Below are 20,376 nucleotides of genomic sequence, written 5' to 3'. Positions count from 1 at the left end.
CGCGTGACGTCGGCGGGGACTCCCCGGATGGCGGGAGTTTCAAACGAATGAGAGGATTAGGGCCAGGGTAGTTGTCGTTGGAGTTGCTCAATCGGAAATTTAGATTTTTTTGGGTCAGGATGAGGAATTTTGGCCTCAGGAGTTCGAATACGCTATTTTTTGGCCATTTTTTTGACGATAACTGAAAAAATTGTTTAAATGAATGCAATTGCATCCAGAAACAACTCTTGTTTTGAGATTTCAAAGATTATGAATTGAGACTCTCGGAAGTGGCAGCTTGACGCTTTCGAAAGGATGAAATAGAGATTCAAGTCTCAATTTGAGGCCTTCTGAAAGTCTGAACTTGAGACTTTCCAATCTCAATTTGAGACTTTCAGGGAGTTTAAATTAAGATTTTCAAGTCTTAAACCACAATTGAACGAGGCATTTTCAAGTACCGGCGATCTTCGTGAGAAACCGCGAAGTTCATATTTAAAATCGCGATGTTAATTTATTGTGACAAATGCTACATAAGTTGAAATTTATGTTTTTTTTGTCTATACAAATAGACTTTCGAATGTTTCAAGTTGAGAATGTCGAAAGTCTTGAGACATTCGAATGTCTTAAGTTGAGACTTTCAGAAATCTCAAGTTGAGAGCTTCAAAACACAATTTAAGATGTTCAAAAGTCTCAATTTAAGACTTCCATAAATTTCCATAAATTCTAGACTTTCATAAAATATATATTCAATATTTCTTAATAATTGGAGCTGCAGAATCCGAATATTTCGTATTTAAATAATGAAAAACAAAGTGAAATGAATGATATAAATATCATGATTCTTTTGGTCAAATGGTTTTTACTTTCGTCCGTAACAAAATAATCGCCTCTAGATTCTACAAATCAATGCGAAATTACATTCAATAAAGGTGGACGATAAACGACTAGCAGAATGTGGACAGATAATTCGAGATATTTGATTTGTGGTACATAAAATACAGAAATTATAACAGTTGTACATTCTTTCTTATCTTGCGGTAAAGCTTGTGCTTGGTTTTGAGGAGAGAAGCAAGATGGATCTCATTCGATCTTTTAATTGATACTGTTATTATCCACTCTGAATAATTAGTATTCTTTCAAATGAACACATGATGACTATCAAAATTTCGTGGAAAAATCTAGCGAATGCGATCGAAAATTGTATTGAATTTTTACTGAGAGTTCTGTAAGTTTTTGGCTGATTTCATTGCGGAATTCTCAAGCTTCACTGCGCATTTTTTAAAGAAAATGTGTGATAAAAACAATTTCATGGAAAAAATTAAGTAAAAAATCTTAGAAAATTTGAGCGGAGGAATTTCTACAGAATTTCTATGCTGCGGAGAAGATTTCGACCGAATTTTTTAATTGTTTTGTAGTTTTTGGCCTCTGTGGCCATCAGCTGATTCGAAGTGAAAGAATTTATTATGTCCGAATGATAAAAATCGATCAACTCATTTGGATTAAGCCAAAAACTACAAAACAATAGAATTTCTATAGAAATATAAAATTTTGTTGATTTTTTTTTACAGAACATTTCCCATTGAACATTTCTATTCAAAGAAAGCGCAGATAAGCTGCCAATTTTTCCATAGAATCTGCCAAAAACTAATAGAAAGTTTAATGAAAATCCAACAGAATTTTCTGGCGAATTTCCTACGTTTTTCTATGAATTTTTTTCGTACGTATAATTGATTCTTCAGCTTCCCAATCATCACTATTATTAATCACGTCATTATTCACAATATTATTCGATTAAAAATGATCCAATGTGCCTCTCTCTCTTCCTCATCATCAGTGACTCCGTAGAAAACGAAATTAGACTATAAAATGCCGAAATCAGGACAATCTCGTACTAATAGACTACCTCCCTCTGAAAATACAGCTTTGCATCGTCAATGGGTAATTACAAAAATACATATTTCGTCTGTTATTTAAAAATCTCGTAATGCCCTTAAGAGTAATCAGTGCAGTTTTGGTACATTCTCAACAATCTCAGGTCAACTATCAAATTAATTTTTCTCCCTGGAACGTGAAGAAAGCGTCTACGAGCAGCACAACCCCTTCGATGAGCGACAGTGATCCTCGGGAGAGGGCCATGTCGCGGTATTTGTCGCTGTGCACAATTTTGTGCCAGTGGTTGATGACAACTACACCGGAAGCGATGAAGAGACCACATCCGATCAGGATGAAGAAGAGATCCTGGATAATAATCAAAATTAATATTAGAAATTGAGAAATTAATCGAGGCTAATTGACGCTCTTTTTTATTTTTTTTGTTTTTAATTTTGATGAAAATTTTGAATGACAAATTATGGAATGATCCGTGTGGCATTGCCACGGCGCTGATACATTTTAATACTGTTTTAATAGTTAGAAAAACGTCCAATGAAAATAATTAGACACTCGTAAGTAATGGGAAAAATCACTCAATTTGACTAGCAAAATAAAATTGTAGAAATGTTTAAGTGCACAATGAAATAATTACTCGAAAATGGAAGCACTCAAATTTGTCAATTAAAAGGCGTGAGAAAAATTTGAAAAAACAGATTTCTTTTCGTTGTTTAACATTTGTTGTTTATAAATAAATCAATAATTGAATCGTTTAAACTTTCGGAAACCTAATTTTTTAAGGTATGAAGTAGATTTCTAGTAAAATTATGAACATGAATATATTTGTTACGATTCCGAACAAATGACTTTTACGTCGGAAACTTGATTGTTTATAAATTATTTATAGAAAATCCTCGTAATCGTTAGAAATTTCAATTTTTAAATTATTTCATGAATCTTCCTCCAGAAATACGCTTTCTAATTTTTTTCAGATTTTTAGGATGTTTTCTAACGGTTCGATATCGAGATTCAAATTCAGACCTGCAATTTTAAATAGTAAAATCATTGGCAAGTGTCCGGAAACTCAGGATCAAATGAGGCTCAAATGAGAGCATTTCACGGAGGAAAAATAGCCAAAGTATTTGGATATCCTTAAGGAATTTATACATCGCTCGACTCATTCTACACGGAGAGAAATATTCAGCAAAAATTACGAAACAAGTCACGTAATCCGCAACGGGGAATCGTTTTCCGGCAATTTTTATAGGAATGGAAGAGAGGAAGTCTGAAACGTTCAGTAAATTCTCAGGTTCATCACCGAACAAAGTACGAAATTGTCACGTAATTTTTCCCAAAGAAGTAAAATCTTACAGAAACTTGCCGACTTATTACGCCTCCAAAATAAAAAATTCTTGAACGTTCAAAAATTTTTATGAAGCTGGTGAGTTATTTCTACGCTCCGTTCCGTAAAATTTCTCAATCCTTGGGGAAAAATTACGGAACGACTTGTTGTCCCCACAGCGGTGAGTCATCAGACGGGTGGTTAATTTTACAGAACAAATCGTAGCATTTACGTGGCGATTCGTACAATTTCAGTTCCGACTCACACTTTTTATTGAATTTTCCTTCCCTCGCGGATTACGTTTTGAAACGTAATTTTTTCGTTTTTTTCTGGAAATTTTTATTGAATTTTTCCCTCCGTGTACATAATTCTTGTCCCAAGCGATTAGTCCTCAAAACCTGATACATTTCTCTCAGAAGATTACTTTTGCAATATTAATCGTTCCATCTCTCAATCAAAAATTTCATGTCCTCAATGAAATTCTCATCAATTCAAGAAAGCCTCTATTTCCATGTCACCCATGTTAATTCTGTGGCTTTACCACACGGCGATGGACAGGTGTCCCCGTCAAAGCCCCAGCAAAAAGCCCAATCATAATGATCAGAAAAGCGACTTCAGTCCCCGCCGCCAGGAATTTGTCCTCTGGGTTGCAGAAAGGCTCATTAATGTGAATAGCTAAGATTATCACCGCTAGAACCTGGAAATCAATCAACAAAACATCAGAGACAATGAACACTCTTGTCAGCATTGAGCATGAATGACTTCACGAGTATTCTCACTCAATTAATGCATTTTTACTCGACTATTTCCAATCACACCCGATGCTAACAACTATAATAAGACGTGATTGATTGCGTAATGCTGAAATGCCCGGGAGGAAACGTCATCGCGGCGTCGCGGCCTTGCCACTGGAGCAGTTGCTGGAGGAGCATAATCTCGATGTGTTGAATTTCATTCCCATGAGGAAATTAGTCGTGAATGCTGATGTTAGTCTGATTTGCAAAACAATGAGATATTTTATTAAAATCTCTTTACTAGAGGACCGCTGCCCTCAGACTAAAAGCAATAGCCAAGTAAAAACTTTCACTGGAAAATGAAAAGCAAAAATAATAAAGTTTTACGACTCAAGAGGATTCAGTCCTTCAAATTTCAGCATGTGCTTTCAGCAAAATAAACTAGTATTATTTTATTATTACTATTATTATTATTCGTATTATTGTTATTACAGGTAAATGGAAAAACTATTATTATATTTTACTGAAAAGAATTATTATTATTTCAAATATGTTTTTTATTATATTTCAAATAATTGATTTTTCAGTTTTATAATGATGTTTTCCCAGTTTACGTCATAAATCTTTGTCGAGTAGTTTTTGTATTATAATAAGAGAGCTGTCCTCGAATATTCCAACAGTGTTGTCGCGGAATTGATGTTTCAACAAACGATGTTTCGATCAATCGTAAAAATTGTTGAGTGGGGTTTCGTAAATATCGAGTACTCACCAATTCGCTGATCTTGATAATCAGGAGCTGTGTACAGGTAAACATGATTATCTGGAAGCATCAGTCATTTCAATGTATGAGGCAATATTTATTTTTAGATTCCAAGATTAATCGAGGCGGAAAGATAATCACGCGTGAAAAATTGGATGCTAATTGTGGCATTGAACAATTTTTTTGTGAAGCAGACGGGGGTAATTGCGGTGTTTATAACTGAATGTGGGTGGTATTGGGTATTAATTAGCGGTGGAGTTGCGAATGGATTGAAGTCCGATTGGTATCCGATAGGTAGGAGGGTTACCGGAGAGCGACGTTGAATTCGATCTACGAGGAAAAATTGGGAAGTTTTCTATTTGAATGAGAATTGAATGGAATTTCGTATTTTTGAGCTGCAGAAAGACGAGAATTTCCTGACTTATTGGAATTTTTATGGCATAACTGAACTGAAATTTAAAGTTTACATTAATGTTTCCATTACATTGTGAATTTTCAGTGGAGAAATTCATTGAAATTTCAGGGGAACAGGCAATACCTTTATAAAAGATTAGAGGATTTTTTGGAAATTTGAATAGAAAAAATTTAATTTGATTCTTGGGGGGAGAAAAAACATGTAATTTCAAATTTTTGAGCAGCAAAAAGATGAAAATTCCAGAAATTATTAAAATTTTTAGGGAAATAATTGAACTACAATTTGGTTTCCATTAATTTCTTAATGAAATTTTGAATTTTCAATGAGGAAATTCGTTGAAATTTCAGAGAAATAGTCACAAATTTCGTAACAGTGTAGAGATTTTTTTTCGAAAGTAAAACTAAAATGAATTCAATTTAAAATTAAAACTAAATTGAACTGAATTCAATTCAGGTGACAAAAACATATAATTTCATATTTCAGTAGAAATTCAATGAAATTTCAAATTTCTGAGTTGCAGAAAGACGAAAATTCTCGACAGACTTGCATTTTCAATCAAAACGTAAATATTTTGTATTATATTCCGCTGAACTTACAAATCACTGAATTTACCGGAATTTCCATCATTGTCATGGAATAATTGACCTAAAATTTGCAGTTTCTATTGATTTTAAATCAAACACGGAGTTTTGAACACAGAAATTCGCTGGAATTTCAGTGGAACAGCCAAAAATTTCCAGAACCGAACAGAGTTGTTTTAAATTGAATAAAAAAATCTAAAATGGAAGAAAAATGGAAAAATGGAAATTTGAGGAACATTTTCCTGCAGAAGCATTTCCACACCCGATTGTTAACACTTAATTAAATATCCTTCGTCTAATTCAATTGTCACTCGCTAATTCATCGCTTCCGTTTGAAGCAATCTGTTCTCCTTATCACCTCAATTAACAAAAAAAGGGAAACTCACTTGTTAGGCGTATCTCTGTTGGTCTCGTGTTGCAGCCGCCAGAATTCGATATTATTGACACACATCTAACTTACAGCTAGACTATTTCGATACTCCACTACCTTTCGTTGATAACGAACCATAAGACTCTGGTTAAATTCGGCTTGTCGGGGCTGTTCATTGAAATTCGAATGAGCAATTTTAGGATGAATTAGAAGAACACGAGGTGATGTCTCTTGAGCGCGAGCTCTGCACGCACACTAACGTAAATTCGAAAATGCAGCAGCTGGATGGGGAAAAGTTAATGGGATTCTTAAGGTCGGTTCGCAATCGATTCGATTGTTAACCGGGAATTTTCCACTAGTGGCATCTGCTGGGAAGTCCGTAAATTTATTGAACAAATTCAAATTTATTTAGAGGATTGTGAAAGAAATATTTAAGATTATGAATGAACAGGCAATTTGGTGATGATTTTAGTCGAATGCCTTTATTAGGACGTCATGGCACAATCATTGCTGTGGAGAAATCGATTGTTACAATTTATGATTAACGATGAACGAATAGCAAAATTTAGAGATATATATTTTATCGAGACGCAAATCTGGAGGGATTTGCGAGTTAGATATACAGAATACAATTATTATAACAATTTTACACCTTTATTTTTCTTCCTTTTCTTTATTTTTCACTGCCAGAAAATCAATTGGAATCAGCACGATAAAATCATTCATGAATTTCTTGGTGATGTTGATTATTTGAGAAACTTTACTTTTTTCATATTTGATGAATAAAAAGTTTCGATGAATACTTGAATTTTAAAGTTTTGGCGAAAATTAAACGCTGAGAGGAAAAATTAGTTCTGCCGAAAAATTATGTTCCCGGAAGAGATCTTTTGTTGTGTTGAATCAAGTAACTTGTGGGGAAAAAGAAAGTTTCCACCAAAACATGATAATTTTAGGAGTAGTAATTGTTCTCGTGAGACATTTATACAGAGACAATTTTTTTTGAGAAAAAAATATTCCTGCCTCGTCAATGTATTCTTTTTATGGTATAAACCTGTGGAGTTCTCTCAGATGAAATGATTGTCGTACAATAGATTATATTTTTTCCTGCCAACAGTTTGAATCTTCTAGGAATATTTCTGATGATCAGGACAAAAATTTAATTTTCGTGAAAGATATGAAATTTTCTTCTATCAAGTTAATTTCCCTCAACTAAGTCTGTTCCACTCCATCAAATATTCTCGGCAAAGCTAATTTTTTCTCTCAGCACAGAGGAATTGGGTTGTGGTATAAATTTCTTTAAATTAATCGAATGCGTATTTTTGTATAAATCACACATTTTTAATCGTATTATATAATTTAGTATTTTGATTACTTTGAAAATGATAAAATTCGTGTATTTATTATTCAATTTTCATTTTCCTTAATAGAAAAATATGGAAAATTTCATTTAAATTTCTATTGAATTGAATTTATTTTTAGTAACAAAACTATTGAAATTCCACGTGCACTTTTCTATCAGTGCATGCCACGAAAAAATGTGGTCATTATATAGATTCACAATACAGAAATATCATCTTTTGGATTCTCTCAGAACTAAAATATTTCGAGCCCAGCCCTTCTGTTCATCAGGTACTCAATATAAATAGCCATTTAGCTTTAATTCGCGACAATTATAGAGATGATTGGTTAGATCATGAGGATAACGCCTTGATTATGAAGCACACAGTGCGTGAGAATTCCTAAAACCCACGGCTTTCAGAGGAGACAGTTCTTGATTATTAACAATAAAAATGAAAAAAAAATCGTAGGGAAACGGTGGAGGAGTGTCTCATACAAAATATGAATTCCATGATATGAATGTCAATCAATTAAAAATTAGTAGTGTTCCTGAATACCGGAATACGAGTGAAACCTTCTCTCCGAAGGAAGGAGAACCGTACAATCTCACGATAAATCTTCATCTTTTGACATTTCGTAATTTGAGAATTAATGCCTTTTATGAACACACTAATATTATTCCCGGAAAAAAACGCGAAAATTTCTCAGACGCAAATTATCCATCAAAAAATTTTCCCCGAACAAGAAATTCATCTCCATGAAGCTAATCTAATGAATTATTCATTCGGAATAATTCGTATGTGACACGTATGCAACAATTTAATAAAGAAAACCTAGCGCTTTCTCTCAAATAATCGATCGAATTTCTACTGGAACTCTGTAAGAATTCCCTTGAAGTTCTATTAGAATTCTATTTTCAAATAGAATTAAGATTAAGCAAATTGACCGCGTGCATTCTTTTCAAGAGAGATGTAATAGAAAAAAGTAAATAGGTTTCAATTTTTTTATATAAAATTTTTTAGTGTAAATTTTTCATTTTTTTAGCGCAGTTTCATTATTTGTTTCTCATAACAAAACTGAAGAGCAAAAAATTTGGAAAATTCATGTCCAAAAATTCTTATACAAAAAATTATAATTTTTTATAGACAAATATCTGTCAAAAAACCGCAGGGGGAATTACATAAATTTTAATAGAATTGACACAAGAAATAAATAGAATTCTACTAGTACTCGATTAAAAGTTGTTAGTGAAGCCACGAGAATTTCCTATTAAATTATTTTATACCTGAACATCCGAAAAACAAAATCTACAAAAATTGACATAGAAAATGCAGTATTTATTCGTCTTTCTTGTACTTCAAGGAAAAATTAGGTTGCGAAGGTAAAAATTTATCTTTTGCCTCACATTTTCCAATGTTCTTAATTTGAAAACAAATTGACCATTTGACTTCATTCTAGGCTGATCACAAAAAAAGAATTGAACTTTTAATGAAAAAAATTGTTCCCCTTACAAACTCAATGTCTCATTGAGATTTTTAAAAAAATCATAAGTCATAAGTCCATTTTGCCCCACTCACTCCTATAATTGCGCTCTCTGATTCCCTAGATTGCACACAAATATTTTTTTTTCGTTAATTTCGTGAGAAAATATTTTCCGAGAAAATTTTCCGAGACGTGCAGAATGGTTTTGAGACATTCAATGCCCCAACTTCAACCAAAATAATTTATTCCTCTCGTTTGAACATGAGGTACCCGTCCACAAGCAGGAGAATCCCCTCGATTATCGATATAGATCCCCTGGCTGCGACCATGTTGAGCTGGTGCTGGGTGCCGATGGCTCGTTGCCACTTTTCCAGGACAACTGCACCGGAAGCGATGAACAGGGCGCATCCCACCACGAGAAAGCCTAGTTCCTGTTATAACGATCGCGTTTAAAGAAGTATAAGTATAACTCAAATTTTGAAGATTACAATCTGAAATAAATTCTAAAGACAATTTCGTGAATTCTGATTTTGATCAATTGATCAATCTGATTGATCAGAGTGCAGTATTCGGGGTCACGTGACGCGTTTCACACTGATTATTGTTCCAACCCAAATATTGGACAATATAATTGGCCCATTCGACATCACGTGGTACAAGCTACAGGATTTTCAACTGATAATTTTTTGATAATTTTCTCTGGTAGTTGCTATATAAAAAACAAAACATCATGCAGTCGAATTAACCCCTCGTCAAACTGACAGATTGAATTCAATTGTGGTAATCCGAGGATTTTTATTCGAAATGAGTGTTAATTATACAATTTTCGTTTCTCAATTGTGAGTTTCGTCTCATGGTCCAATTATATTGCCCAACATTTGGATTAGAAAAATAATCCCCCGAATACCACACGAGCTTCAAAATTAATCGGGCATTTTCCTCAAGGTTCCCTGCATACAAACGAAGTCGTCAAGTTTTTCAGGGAAAATCACTCGTGCTTCGCACTAAACCTTTCTTGTCAATTCATATTGAGAATAATCCCAGATCCCCTCCTACCTCATCCAAATCCTATCCAGCTAATTTCCTCTGACGTCACGAAGATGTGGAACGCTATATAAATTCCCTTCTTTAATGGAAAATAAAGAATATAAAGAATAAAGAATATATTTGTTTGCAACGAACCTATCGGAAAATACCCGATAATTTTGAAGCTCTTGTGGTATTACAGGTGACAATTTCGTCAATTCTGATTTTGACCAATCAGAGTGCAGTATTCAGGGTCACGTGACGCGTTTCACACTGATAATTTCCCCGACTGCAGGGAAATTATCAGACTGATAATTTCTCTGTAGCCCTTCAATTGTTTTCTACGAATTTGACGGATATTCCTCACATTTCGGTGGAATGTGTCCCGTAACCCCGAACATTGCACCCTGATCGGCCAAAATCAGAACTGAAGGAATTGTCCTCCGAATACTCCTCAACCTTCAAAATTCATCGGATATTTCCCTCAAGTTTTCCTGCATATCAACGATCGGGATCAGTTTTGCGGTCAAACGAGAGACTATTGTTTGAAAAGTAATTGAAGTATGAATTTGATGGATCAATTCATCAATGCATCTCATATTCATCAAGTTTAGAATTTATATTAAAAATTTTTGATGATGGAGAATTTTTTTTTTGGGAATTTCAAATTTATTTTTCCCCGCTACAGTCAACGCCTCAACTGGAGTCTATTCATACTACCGTAAATAGAGGGAAGAAATTGAATTGACGGTTTAGACATGTCTTCAGGGCTGCAGGAAGAAAAATTTTCTAGAAAAATTCATGTGTTAACCAGCATAAACGTGACGCAATTTGCACATTCGGAAACATTTTGGTTTTACAGCAGAAAAATTCGCGTGCAGCACCAGAAAAACTATTATGTCCTTATAGTATATTTCGTTGGGAGTGGGTAAAAGTGTTTTTTGATTCGTGAAAATGGTTTTTTCGGTGCAGCGCAATTGCACACGTTTCGAAAAAATAATCTAGAAAATTGTTCTCCATGTGATTTCGAGAACTTACTATGCGATGGTTGACGGGCGTGCCCATCACCGCTGCTGCGAAGAGGCCCGTCAGGATTATCAAGAAGCCAACCTCAGTTCCTGCTGAGAGGAACGAGTCTTCCAGGCTGAACATCGGCGAATTCGCGTGGAGACCGATGATTATGCATATTAAAGCCTAGAACAGGAAAATTTTTCCCCTAATAGCGATTCTAAGCGGAGATCAGTTGATAATTCCTCGTTTAAGGATAATCGGGCGAGCCTGGAGGGTTAGAAAAAAAGCAGCCATTTTTCTCTTTTATTTTTTAAGTATTATTTAAATGATGGAAAAGGAGTGTGCAAAGTTTCAGACTGCTGGGGAACATGGTTAATTTATTATGAATTTTTGAAAAAGTGGTCATTTAACCCGTGATCTTATGGAAATCACAAAAAAAACTGCAAAACCCAAGGAAAAAATGCAGCCAAAGTCATGAAACTTTAGACACATTTAGAACATGTGATCAATGATTTTTTGAGTGAAAAAGATTGTCGCCTAGGAGCATTGTTTATTAATAATAGCGAAAAAAGTACTGAAAAATGAAATTTCTGCGCACGCAGCCCAAACGAGCAGCAACGTCTCAAGTACCGATCGGGTGGGGGTAGCGCGATCAATTCAAACGTCTCTTGAGAGAGAGCGATTAAGCCTTGTGATTGGAGCTCCCTCAAGCCAGTGGTACCAGCTCCTGGTGAAAAAAAAAACTACCGACGATGTTGCCACTTTTTCGCATGGATTAATATTTTTTCATTTATTAAAAAAAAAAAAATCTGAAAACCATTCAATGCGTGGAACAGATACAAATAAATTTGATTAGCTCCAAAAATAATTTTTAACCGGAGATACTCCCTAATATTGCCTGAATTTTGAATCCGAATGGGAAAAATTTTTTTGTTCAGCGATTGGTTTTCTGCAGGAAAACAATAGAAACCCCTCCGCCTCACCTCCTACATTTCCTCCTCGCCCGATTATCCTTAAATGTAATCTAAGGAATACATTTTTTGGAAATGTCTATTAAGTGATAATTGCATTGGAATTTCACGGAATTTCACAATTAAAGATTCACAACTTTGAATTTTCAATTTCTTTCAATTTTCATTTTTTTAGAAGAATTGTATTTCATTCTCCTCTTACTGAAAAATTCAGAATTCCTTCGCATTTTCAGTGAAATTTGAAATCATGGGATTTCGTGTGAAAAAGGCAAATAATGACAGTCACCTGGAACTCATAGAGAATGTTTATAATCACAATTGAATTGTCTATGAATGTTCATAGAATTTTTCCAGATTTCCTTTTCAAGTTATTAACGATTAAAGTCGCTGCTTATACATGGGCTCTTACAGAGGATTTTTCTGTTTAGCATGAAACTATATTACCAGCTCAGATGGTAACGCAGTTTCTTGTTAAACGGAAAAATCTGCATAAGAGCCTATGTATAAGAAGCAACTTCAATCGTTAATAACTTGAGCAAGAAATCTGAAAAAATTCTAAGAAAATTCATAGTGAAATTCAATTGTGATTATAAATATTCTATATGAATTGCAGCTGAATGTCATTATTTACTTTTTCTCACGAAACACCTTAACTCGAATATGAGCATGAATGCAAAGGAATCGATTTCAACTGCTATATTCTATCGATCCTCATCCGAATATTCCGTATCTGATCAATACTCCGTACAAATTCAATCCAATATCCCGATTGCGTCATTCTGATCAAGAAAAAATAAACAAATAACGGCCGAATATAGCACTACAGTGTTTTTAAACATGGGAGTAAAGTCCCAAGGAGTAAGGGTAGTGTGTTCTCGATGAGTTAGTGCTTTATCGATCGCGAGACCTCGTTCTTTTATAGCGGCGCAATTACAGTTCCATATGTTTAATAGATACTAAATGACAAGACGGTTCACAAAATTACACATTTATATTTGGAACGAGGAAAATAAAAGCTCAAATTTCACGGCCGTTGGGACATTATCGGCGCGCGGTCTTTCTCTCCTGGCGCTTTTTTCCGCGTACCGAATATAAAAACAGTAGACTTTGCAGAAAAAGTGGCAAAAACCGTAGGAAATGGCTCGATCCATGAGTGGTTTTTCTTTCTCCTTGGGTAATCAAGTAGAAACGCATCCTCATAACGTCATATTGAACATTGACGAGTGAGGCGCAGTAGTTACATCATATTAAGATGATTGCAAGGGTACGTCATCTTGAAACTGCATGAAAATACTTAACAAACAATAATGATCATTTTATTGAGAATTCGATCTGTGGAATTGAGTTTAAAAACACTGTTTGTTCAGAAAAAAATCAGTATTTCCAGGAAAAAGTTTAGCAAAAATGAAAAAGCATTAGTTGAATCTAATCGAAGTTGTTATGAATAAATAAATAGATAAATATATTGTTTAAAACTTCAAAAAGTAGTTTTAAACATTTTTTAAATTTATTTAAAGTGAAAATTTCACGAAAATTTTGCATTTCAACAAAAAATGATGCGTTTTCTACTGGATTCCAGGTGAAATATCGAAAGTACTAAAGGAAATTATCTTTTCGTTTGTAAAAAATCGCAATTCAGATTAACCCGCGACTGCTCTACAAATAATGACGAATAATTATCAACGATCTCACAATTCAAAGTATTTATGATCGATAAGAATTCAGTGTTTTCAATGACAATTTTGAGAAAAATATTTGACAAATGAAAACATTACTTGGAGCCAAATAAAGTGATTCCGAATAGATGAATAAATAAATAAATACATTGCTTTAAGGCCCAAAAAGTCGTAGTGAACATTTTTTATTCTATTTCAAGTAAAAATTTCACAAAAATATTGCAATTTCAGCTCAAATCAATGCATTTTCTGCTGAACGTCGGGTGAAGTATCAGAAGAAATTTAAAAAAGAATTCTTTTTTTGTTTGTAAAAAAACGCAATTCAAATTAATCCGCAACTTTTCAAGAAACAATGACGAATAATTATGAATGATCTGACAAGGGAAACGATTGATAACAGCTTGATGACGTTATCATCTTCAGGTGTTATCAGCCTGGAGTGACACAAATTCGTAGATAAACTAGTGGCATTGACTTTTGGTATGACAAGAGAAATGTTGAACCGATAGCGCTGGAGTTCCCCAGATTATCAACAACTAATACTCACTAATTCGACGACTTTAATCAGCGAGAGCTTCGTAACGTTGGCCATGACAATCTGCAAGCACAGGGGTGTTTGATATGAAATGGAACTGAAGTTATGGATCTATTCTTGAATGTTTCCGCTGTACGTCAAGAACAGCATAAAATTACCCAAGTTTATTTTTATTGTTTTCATATTCGTGAAAATGTAATTCAATCGAGCAAAATAGTATGAGACGAGTAATTATATACTGTAGAAAAAAATGATGTGCGAAATGACCATTCGGACGCGCATTTCGAATTTATTAAAAAAAATAACCATTTTGTATAACGAGAAAAGCAATTTTTCACTTGTTTTCTACTTCAACTAAAGATATGCAAGTATTTTTTACAGTTGGGTTCAACTATTTTTTACGTTTTGCACTGAATTATTATTTTTTAAACATTCGTTGCTTATAAATAACTAATTGAAATTGTTTAAACTTTCGGAAAACTCATTTTTTGGGCATGAAATCGATGTCTGGTAAAATACTGGATATGAATAAATTTTTTACGATTCCAAACAAATTATTTTTACGGTGGAAAATTCATTGTTTATAAATTATTTATATAAAACACTCGTAATTGCAAAAAATTGTTCAAACTTCTTTTCCTTATCAGCTAAAATTCGTGGAATGAAATAGCACTTACCTATTACTATTTTTTTTCCCTGTAATGGAATATTTCACTTTTTCTCAGCGAACGGCAATAAAATACAAGCGCAATTTAGTCCTTGACGGTGAACTTTGAATATTCAAATGATGGATAACGCTAAAATAGACTGCGAATGTTTGCGGAGGGTTTTGCGCGCGGAGTCCAACGCTGTTCAACACGTACTAGTGGAAATTCAAAAACGTGAGTTCATGGGAGGGCTGGATTTCGACGATAAGTTTGGAATCGAGTTGCTTATTGTAGTTGAGAAGTTCCTACTAGTGGCATCTGTGTTGAATTACAAATTATGATGGAAAATGAGGAAATGTGCGGAATAGAGACTTATTTTATTATTTTTATTTTGAAGGGACGGGATTCGAAGAGTTTTGTTCACCGAATTATCCTGATTATTCTATTTTCGATAGAATAAAGTCAATAGTTTTTTATTCTTCTAGATGATCTATTCTCTTGAGAATTTTTGTTTAGAAAATTCTAGGGAAAAAATGGTTCCGTTGTAATTTGTTTTGTCTCTTATTACTAAGAGCTAAGAAAACAATAGGCAAATTTATGCCCGAGTTCTTATAGAAAAAATGTCAATAGAGAGAATTGTATTAAAAAATCAGCATCCGTTGAGTATTTTCTACAGAATATTTACGAAAAAATCGGTAAAAAGGTAGATTTGTATCTCGCAATAGATATGGGCAAAAAATATAAGATTTGCAATAAAATTCTGATAGAATTCCATTGAATTTTGCAACATTGTAACCTCGTTCGGCATATGAGAATATATGTAGTATTGAAAAGGGCTTTGTCTCGTTGTTAGACAGTCGCCAATAAAAAGTATTAAAAAACGTTACATAATTGTACTCAAATGCACTTTATTATGATGTCATCGCCAAAACAATGATCATCCGCATATTTTATAAATAAATGCAATGTTACATTCCATAAACATGAATGATGAATGGATGGAAAAATGTGGAGAGCCAGAAATTCTGGTACCAGAAATTTCATCGACATGAAAATTTCGAAAATTTCAAATCAATGGAATGACTCGGAGAGCATGAATGGCACTTACAAATACAGGAATTACAGCAGTTGTACATTTTCATTTTTCGTATTATAAAATAAAGATTGTATTTCGAATACATATTTACTTATCATATAAGATTTTCCGTAGCAAAAGAAGTGGATTTTAATTTTAGTTTCAAGAAATACGAAGTGTTTCCTTGTAAAAAAATAAAGAGCCGCACTGTTTCGAAATAAATTTACCCTTGCATTGAAAATTTGAGTTGAAAAAAATGATCCTTTCTTCAATAATGCCCTGAACATTAAACAGTGCGGTTTCAAGATTTGAGTGATTTATGCCTCTCCTCGGAATGTCAGGAAACCGTCCAAGAGGAGCAGAGCACCTTGAACGATTGACAATGATCCTCGGGCTACGACCCTGTCGCCTCTGTACCTATCGAGGGTGATGGCGCCAGAAGCGATGAACATGGCGCATCCCACGAGGAGGAAGAAGAGTTCCTGAAGGAGAAAAATTCGTTAAATAGTGTCCCTTACTCATGAGAAAATAATCTGGTGATAATTATGAGACAAAACGGAATTTCAAGGGGAAATTCCACTCGAAAAAAAATCATTTTATGAATTACATATTCTCTTTTTGAAATTGGCCTAGTTTACATGTAAAAACTATATAAAATCCACTTTGAAAAAATCCAGTGTAACGATTTTTGAAGCCTCCATTCCGCTTATCAAGTAATGTAATATGATGGATAAATTTTTTTATGTACTGTAATTTTTTGTGTACAGTAATTGTAAAAAAAGAAAAATTTATTTATTACTGTAATTAAAAAATACATACATAAGATAGTATATATGTATATATTATATAATGTATATGTATATATATGTATATATTATATAATATATACATATATACGATACATGTATTTTACACTATATTTTTGACTATAAAAAATTAATATTGATCTCTAAAAAAAAGCATATAAAATATACATTTTATACATATTTCACATAGGCCCGGTTGCACCAGCTCCGTAACGCAACCGTCAGATAAGAAGAAAAGTAAATTTGGATGTTCGAAGTTGATTAACTTTGGGTAATTAATTGACCCGAGAGAGTATCTCAAATTTATCCAGGGAACAAAAAATAAAATGTAATCCCAAGGTTGAATAAGTGTTAATTCAAATGGGGCCAGGATAAATAAAAAAATATTCTTCGGGTCAAATATTAAAAAGTTATGACCCCGAGGATAAATTTTACTCTGGGGTTTATTTGGATATCAGGGCTTGGTGCAACCGGGCCATATATCGAAACCTTAATAACAGACAAGCGTAAGTTCTATGAGTTCCCTATGAATTATTATTGTTTCAAATAATTGATTTTCCAGTTTTATAATTATTACATTTTATTATTATTATTATCATTATTATTATTCTTATTATTATTATTCTTATTATTATTATTATTAATATTATTACAGGTATATATATATATATATATATATATATATATACTACTGTATATCGCCACCGTCCTTCTAACGGCAAATATTATTAAAAACTATCATTATATTTTGCCCGGGGTTTATTTGGATATCAGAGCTTGATGCAACCGGGCCATATATCGAGACCTTAATAACAGACAAGCGTAAGTTCTATGAGTTTCCTATGAAGACACGTTTGTCTTATTAAGGTGTCGATATGTATTTTGAGAGATATATGAAATTAGCCCATGTCATACATATTTTTATATTTTGTTACATACTTTCCTATGGGACAGACTTTTTTTGGAATCCTATTCTAAAAAGAACATACACTTAAAGGCGATAACTATCGATATCTCGCAAATCTGTCACGCTTATTGGTTCCAGTCGTCTGAGGCGGCAGATTTAATTCATGATTAATTTAATTTTAAGATTTTCAATTATGATTGTTACAATTCAGTAGCGAAGTGGTAAAACAGTTTAGGTCGACTCATCTCCCAGTTGAGTTTTAGGAATATTTCCGAATCTAAGGGAGATAGCGAACTTTTCATAATTACATTTGTTGTTGCTCTCAATCGGCTCTACAAAAAAGGTTGTAATAAAAATTTTGCTATCTCCCTTAGATTCCGAGATATTCATTGAAAACTGGTCAACAGTCAAAATTGACTTGTACCGTATTACCACTTCGTTGCTGAATTACAGCGCGCTGTAGCGCGCGTTCGGTCTCGTGAAACAAAAAGCCAGAGAGGTTCATTTGATGTTTTATGAGAACTTACCACACGTCGGTTGACGGGTGTTCCCGTTACAGCTCCGGCAAACAGACCGGTAAGAATTACCAGGAATCCGACTTCAGTTCCTGCTGAGAGAAATACGTCTTCCGCACTGACACCATGGTAATTAACGTGCAGAATGAGGATTACGCATACAATAACCTAGGAAATAATCGAAACATTTGAGAATGTTTTTGTATTCATTTTGTGGATAAAGAAGAGGATAATGATAATACACTCAGAGAAATGGGTTATTCGAGTCAAGTGAATCGGTTCATTTGAGGATGTTCTACACCCTTTCTGCCAAAATTCACGTTTTTTTAATTTTTCTGGCAAACTTATGATGGAATTGACGTGAAAAAATATAACGTTTTTGCGTTTTATCATTATTTAATGACTGACGAAATTTTAAGGTGGTGCGAACATTTTCCTGCGTTTTCTCTAAACTTTTAAAAAGAATCACAAAACTGTAGAAAAAACGCATGAAAATTATCGCACCACTACGCAACTTCGTGAGCCATTAAAGAATGACAAACCACAAAATCGTTATATTTTTTCACGTCACTCCCATCGATAATTTGCCAGAAAAATGAAAACAACGTCAATTTTGGCTAAAAGGGTGTCGAACATCCTTAAATTACGCGTGTTGACCTATTGCGTGTCAGCCTATTTATCAAATAAATAGTTCTCCGAATGGGTCACACCCACTCCAATCCTAACAATCACGCCCTAAACGCGTATGAAAAAATCGTATAGAAATTTTCCACACGGATTGCGTGCAAAATTTCTGTAGGATTTTCGTATATGATATTCGGATATGTCTATACGGATATTTACTATACAAATTATTTCTATACAATTTTTATAAGTTTGATCCTATACAACCCACTACCGCATGTATAGAAACATTTCGTATGGAGTTGCGACATTTCTCTACGTTTTCTCTGAAGCGTTTAGACATCTTTCGTACAAAAACAAAAATTCATGTAAAAATTTATGTATAGAAATAATTCGGACAGACAATTTCTATAGGATTTTTTCACACGTGAAGAGGCTTCTGATTTCTTTGTTTGGCCAAAATGTCAATTGTATTTTGATGTTTGTTTCATTCTTCATTATGTTTTGTTTAAGATAATTTTCCAAGTAACTTTGAAGATACTTAGGGCGAATAATTTTGGAATATTTTCGGGGTGTTATTAAAGCATGTCCTAGTACCCTATGAAAATTGCAACAAAAATCCTTGTGCCAGTTCGGACAATTCACGTCTACATTCTTGCTGAATTGAGGCCTCAATTGGCCTCTCGGTCAGCGCGAAAGACGACAATGCAATGGCTCGATTACCGGAATTGGTGTCATTTATTGAATCAGAATAATTAGTGCACTGAGAGAAAGAACGATCTAATATCGCGCTTGGGACAAGAATTCCGTAGAATGCGTCAGGCTGTGTATGAATTCTGTGAAGTGTTCATGACTCGAATACTTCAGAGAATTCCTCGGCTCAAGAAATAGTTTTTTTTGTGTCGGGAGATGAGAGAATGACTAAAAATATTGACTAAAATAATAATGACATGGAATAACATGAAAATTTACAGTGGAAAATGTAAAAAAGTGATCAATCTGAAAAAAATAAACAGTTGTCCTCAATCCAGAATAAGCCGTCGATGACTTCACCATCGATCGCACGGAATTATCAAATGTGTGATAGGTGATAACGAGGAATGACGAAGGTCTAAATGGCAATTCGCAGAAGTCATCGTCATTTTTTGCGCCAGGGGGATCAATTACGACGATGTGAACATGCAGATAAATTTTTCAGAATTGTTCGTTATCTCGGAATTGTCGATAAAAAATTATGACAATCGATCTAGAATTCGGGGAGAATATTTATTCCATTTCATTCAAATGAGAAGAATGAACGACTTTTTGTTGAAAATTATTCCTCAATTTTGATGTTTTTTACTGAAATTCAAGTAAAAAGTGGGAGAAGTCTCGCCGAAATTTCAACATTTCAAGTAAAAAAGTCACAAAAAAATGTAATTTTCATTGCATCAACTACATTGAGAGGAAAAAATAACTCAGCTAATAAACTATATGTTCCACGTGATAATATTTGATGGAGAGCAACAGATTTACTTGAGGGAAATTAACCAACTTGATAGAAAAAAATTTAATATCTTTCACAAAAATTAAATTTTTGTCGTGATCATCAGAAATATCCCTAGAAGAATTCGAACTGTTGGCAGGAGAAAATGTAATTTATTGTACGACAATCATTTGATCTGAGAGAACTCGACAGGTTTATACCACAGAAAGAATACATTGACGAGGAAA

The 20,376-nt window shown here is 33.7% G+C and overlaps 3 protein-coding genes across 3 annotated transcripts in view; all 3 read right to left on the bottom strand.

Annotated features, from left to right (window-relative positions):
• Positions 1–818: 818 nt before the first annotated feature.
• Positions 819–6,293, bottom strand: LOC107037959. Its single transcript, XM_015256798.1, has 4 exons — positions 6,067–6,293; positions 4,694–4,744; positions 3,732–3,887; positions 819–2,217 (listed from the first exon to the last, which is right to left on the bottom strand). The coding sequence occupies exons 2-4, from the start codon at positions 4,736–4,738 to the stop codon at positions 2,023–2,025; spliced, it is 396 nt and encodes a 131-aa protein (XP_015112284.1). The 5' UTR covers positions 4,739–4,744; positions 6,067–6,293; the 3' UTR covers positions 819–2,022.
• Positions 6,294–8,704: 2,411 nt separating this feature from the next.
• Positions 8,705–14,955, bottom strand: LOC107037962. Its single transcript, XM_015256803.1, has 4 exons — positions 14,767–14,955; positions 14,102–14,152; positions 10,935–11,090; positions 8,705–9,301 (listed from the first exon to the last, which is right to left on the bottom strand). The coding sequence occupies exons 2-4, from the start codon at positions 14,144–14,146 to the stop codon at positions 9,113–9,115; spliced, it is 390 nt and encodes a 129-aa protein (XP_015112289.1). The 5' UTR covers positions 14,147–14,152; positions 14,767–14,955; the 3' UTR covers positions 8,705–9,112.
• A 669-nt stretch (positions 14,956–15,624) lies between these two features.
• The window catches only part of LOC107037966, a 16,818-nt gene continuing 12,066 nt past the window's right edge, over positions 15,625–20,376 (bottom strand). Inside the window, exons 3-4 of the mRNA XM_015256809.2 lie at positions 18,052–18,207; positions 15,625–16,293 (exon numbers count right to left, since the gene is read on the bottom strand). Of these exons, the coding sequence (XP_015112295.1) occupies positions 16,129–16,293; positions 18,052–18,207 (321 nt within the window). The 3' untranslated portion in view covers positions 15,625–16,128. The remainder of the gene's footprint in view (positions 16,294–18,051; positions 18,208–20,376) is intronic.

This window comes from Diachasma alloeum, unplaced genomic scaffold, assembly GCF_001412515.2.
Source record: "Diachasma alloeum isolate Michigan unplaced genomic scaffold, Dall2.0 Dall_scaffold_00276, whole genome shotgun sequence".
In the NCBI taxonomy this organism is placed as follows: Eukaryota; Metazoa; Arthropoda; class Insecta; order Hymenoptera; family Braconidae; genus Diachasma; species Diachasma alloeum.
Note: the sequence above shows the minus strand (reverse complement) of the source record. Positions and strands in the feature narration are given on the sequence as shown.

Excerpts from the sequence above, each read along its gene's own strand:
- LOC107037959 (XM_015256798.1), bottom strand. The coding sequence starts at position 4,738 with ATGTTTACCTGTACACAGCTCCTGATTATCAAGATCAGCGAATTG. Across the intron at positions 3,888-4,693 it reads TTATCAAGATCAGCGAATTG|GTTCTAGCGGTGATAATCTT; the intron begins GTGAGTACTCGA and ends ATTGATTTCCAG. Across the intron at positions 2,218-3,731 it reads CACCTGTCCATCGCCGTGTG|GATCTCTTCTTCATCCTGAT; the intron begins GTAAAGCCACAG and ends ATTATTATCCAG.
- LOC107037962 (XM_015256803.1), bottom strand. The coding sequence starts at position 14,146 with ATGGCCAACGTTACGAAGCTCTCGCTGATTAAAGTCGTCGAATTA. Across the intron at positions 11,091-14,101 it reads TGATTAAAGTCGTCGAATTA|GCTTTAATATGCATAATCAT; the intron begins GTGAGTATTAGT and ends TTCCTGTTCTAG. Across the intron at positions 9,302-10,934 it reads CGCCCGTCAACCATCGCATA|GAACTAGGCTTTCTCGTGGT; the intron begins GTAAGTTCTCGA and ends TCGTTATAACAG.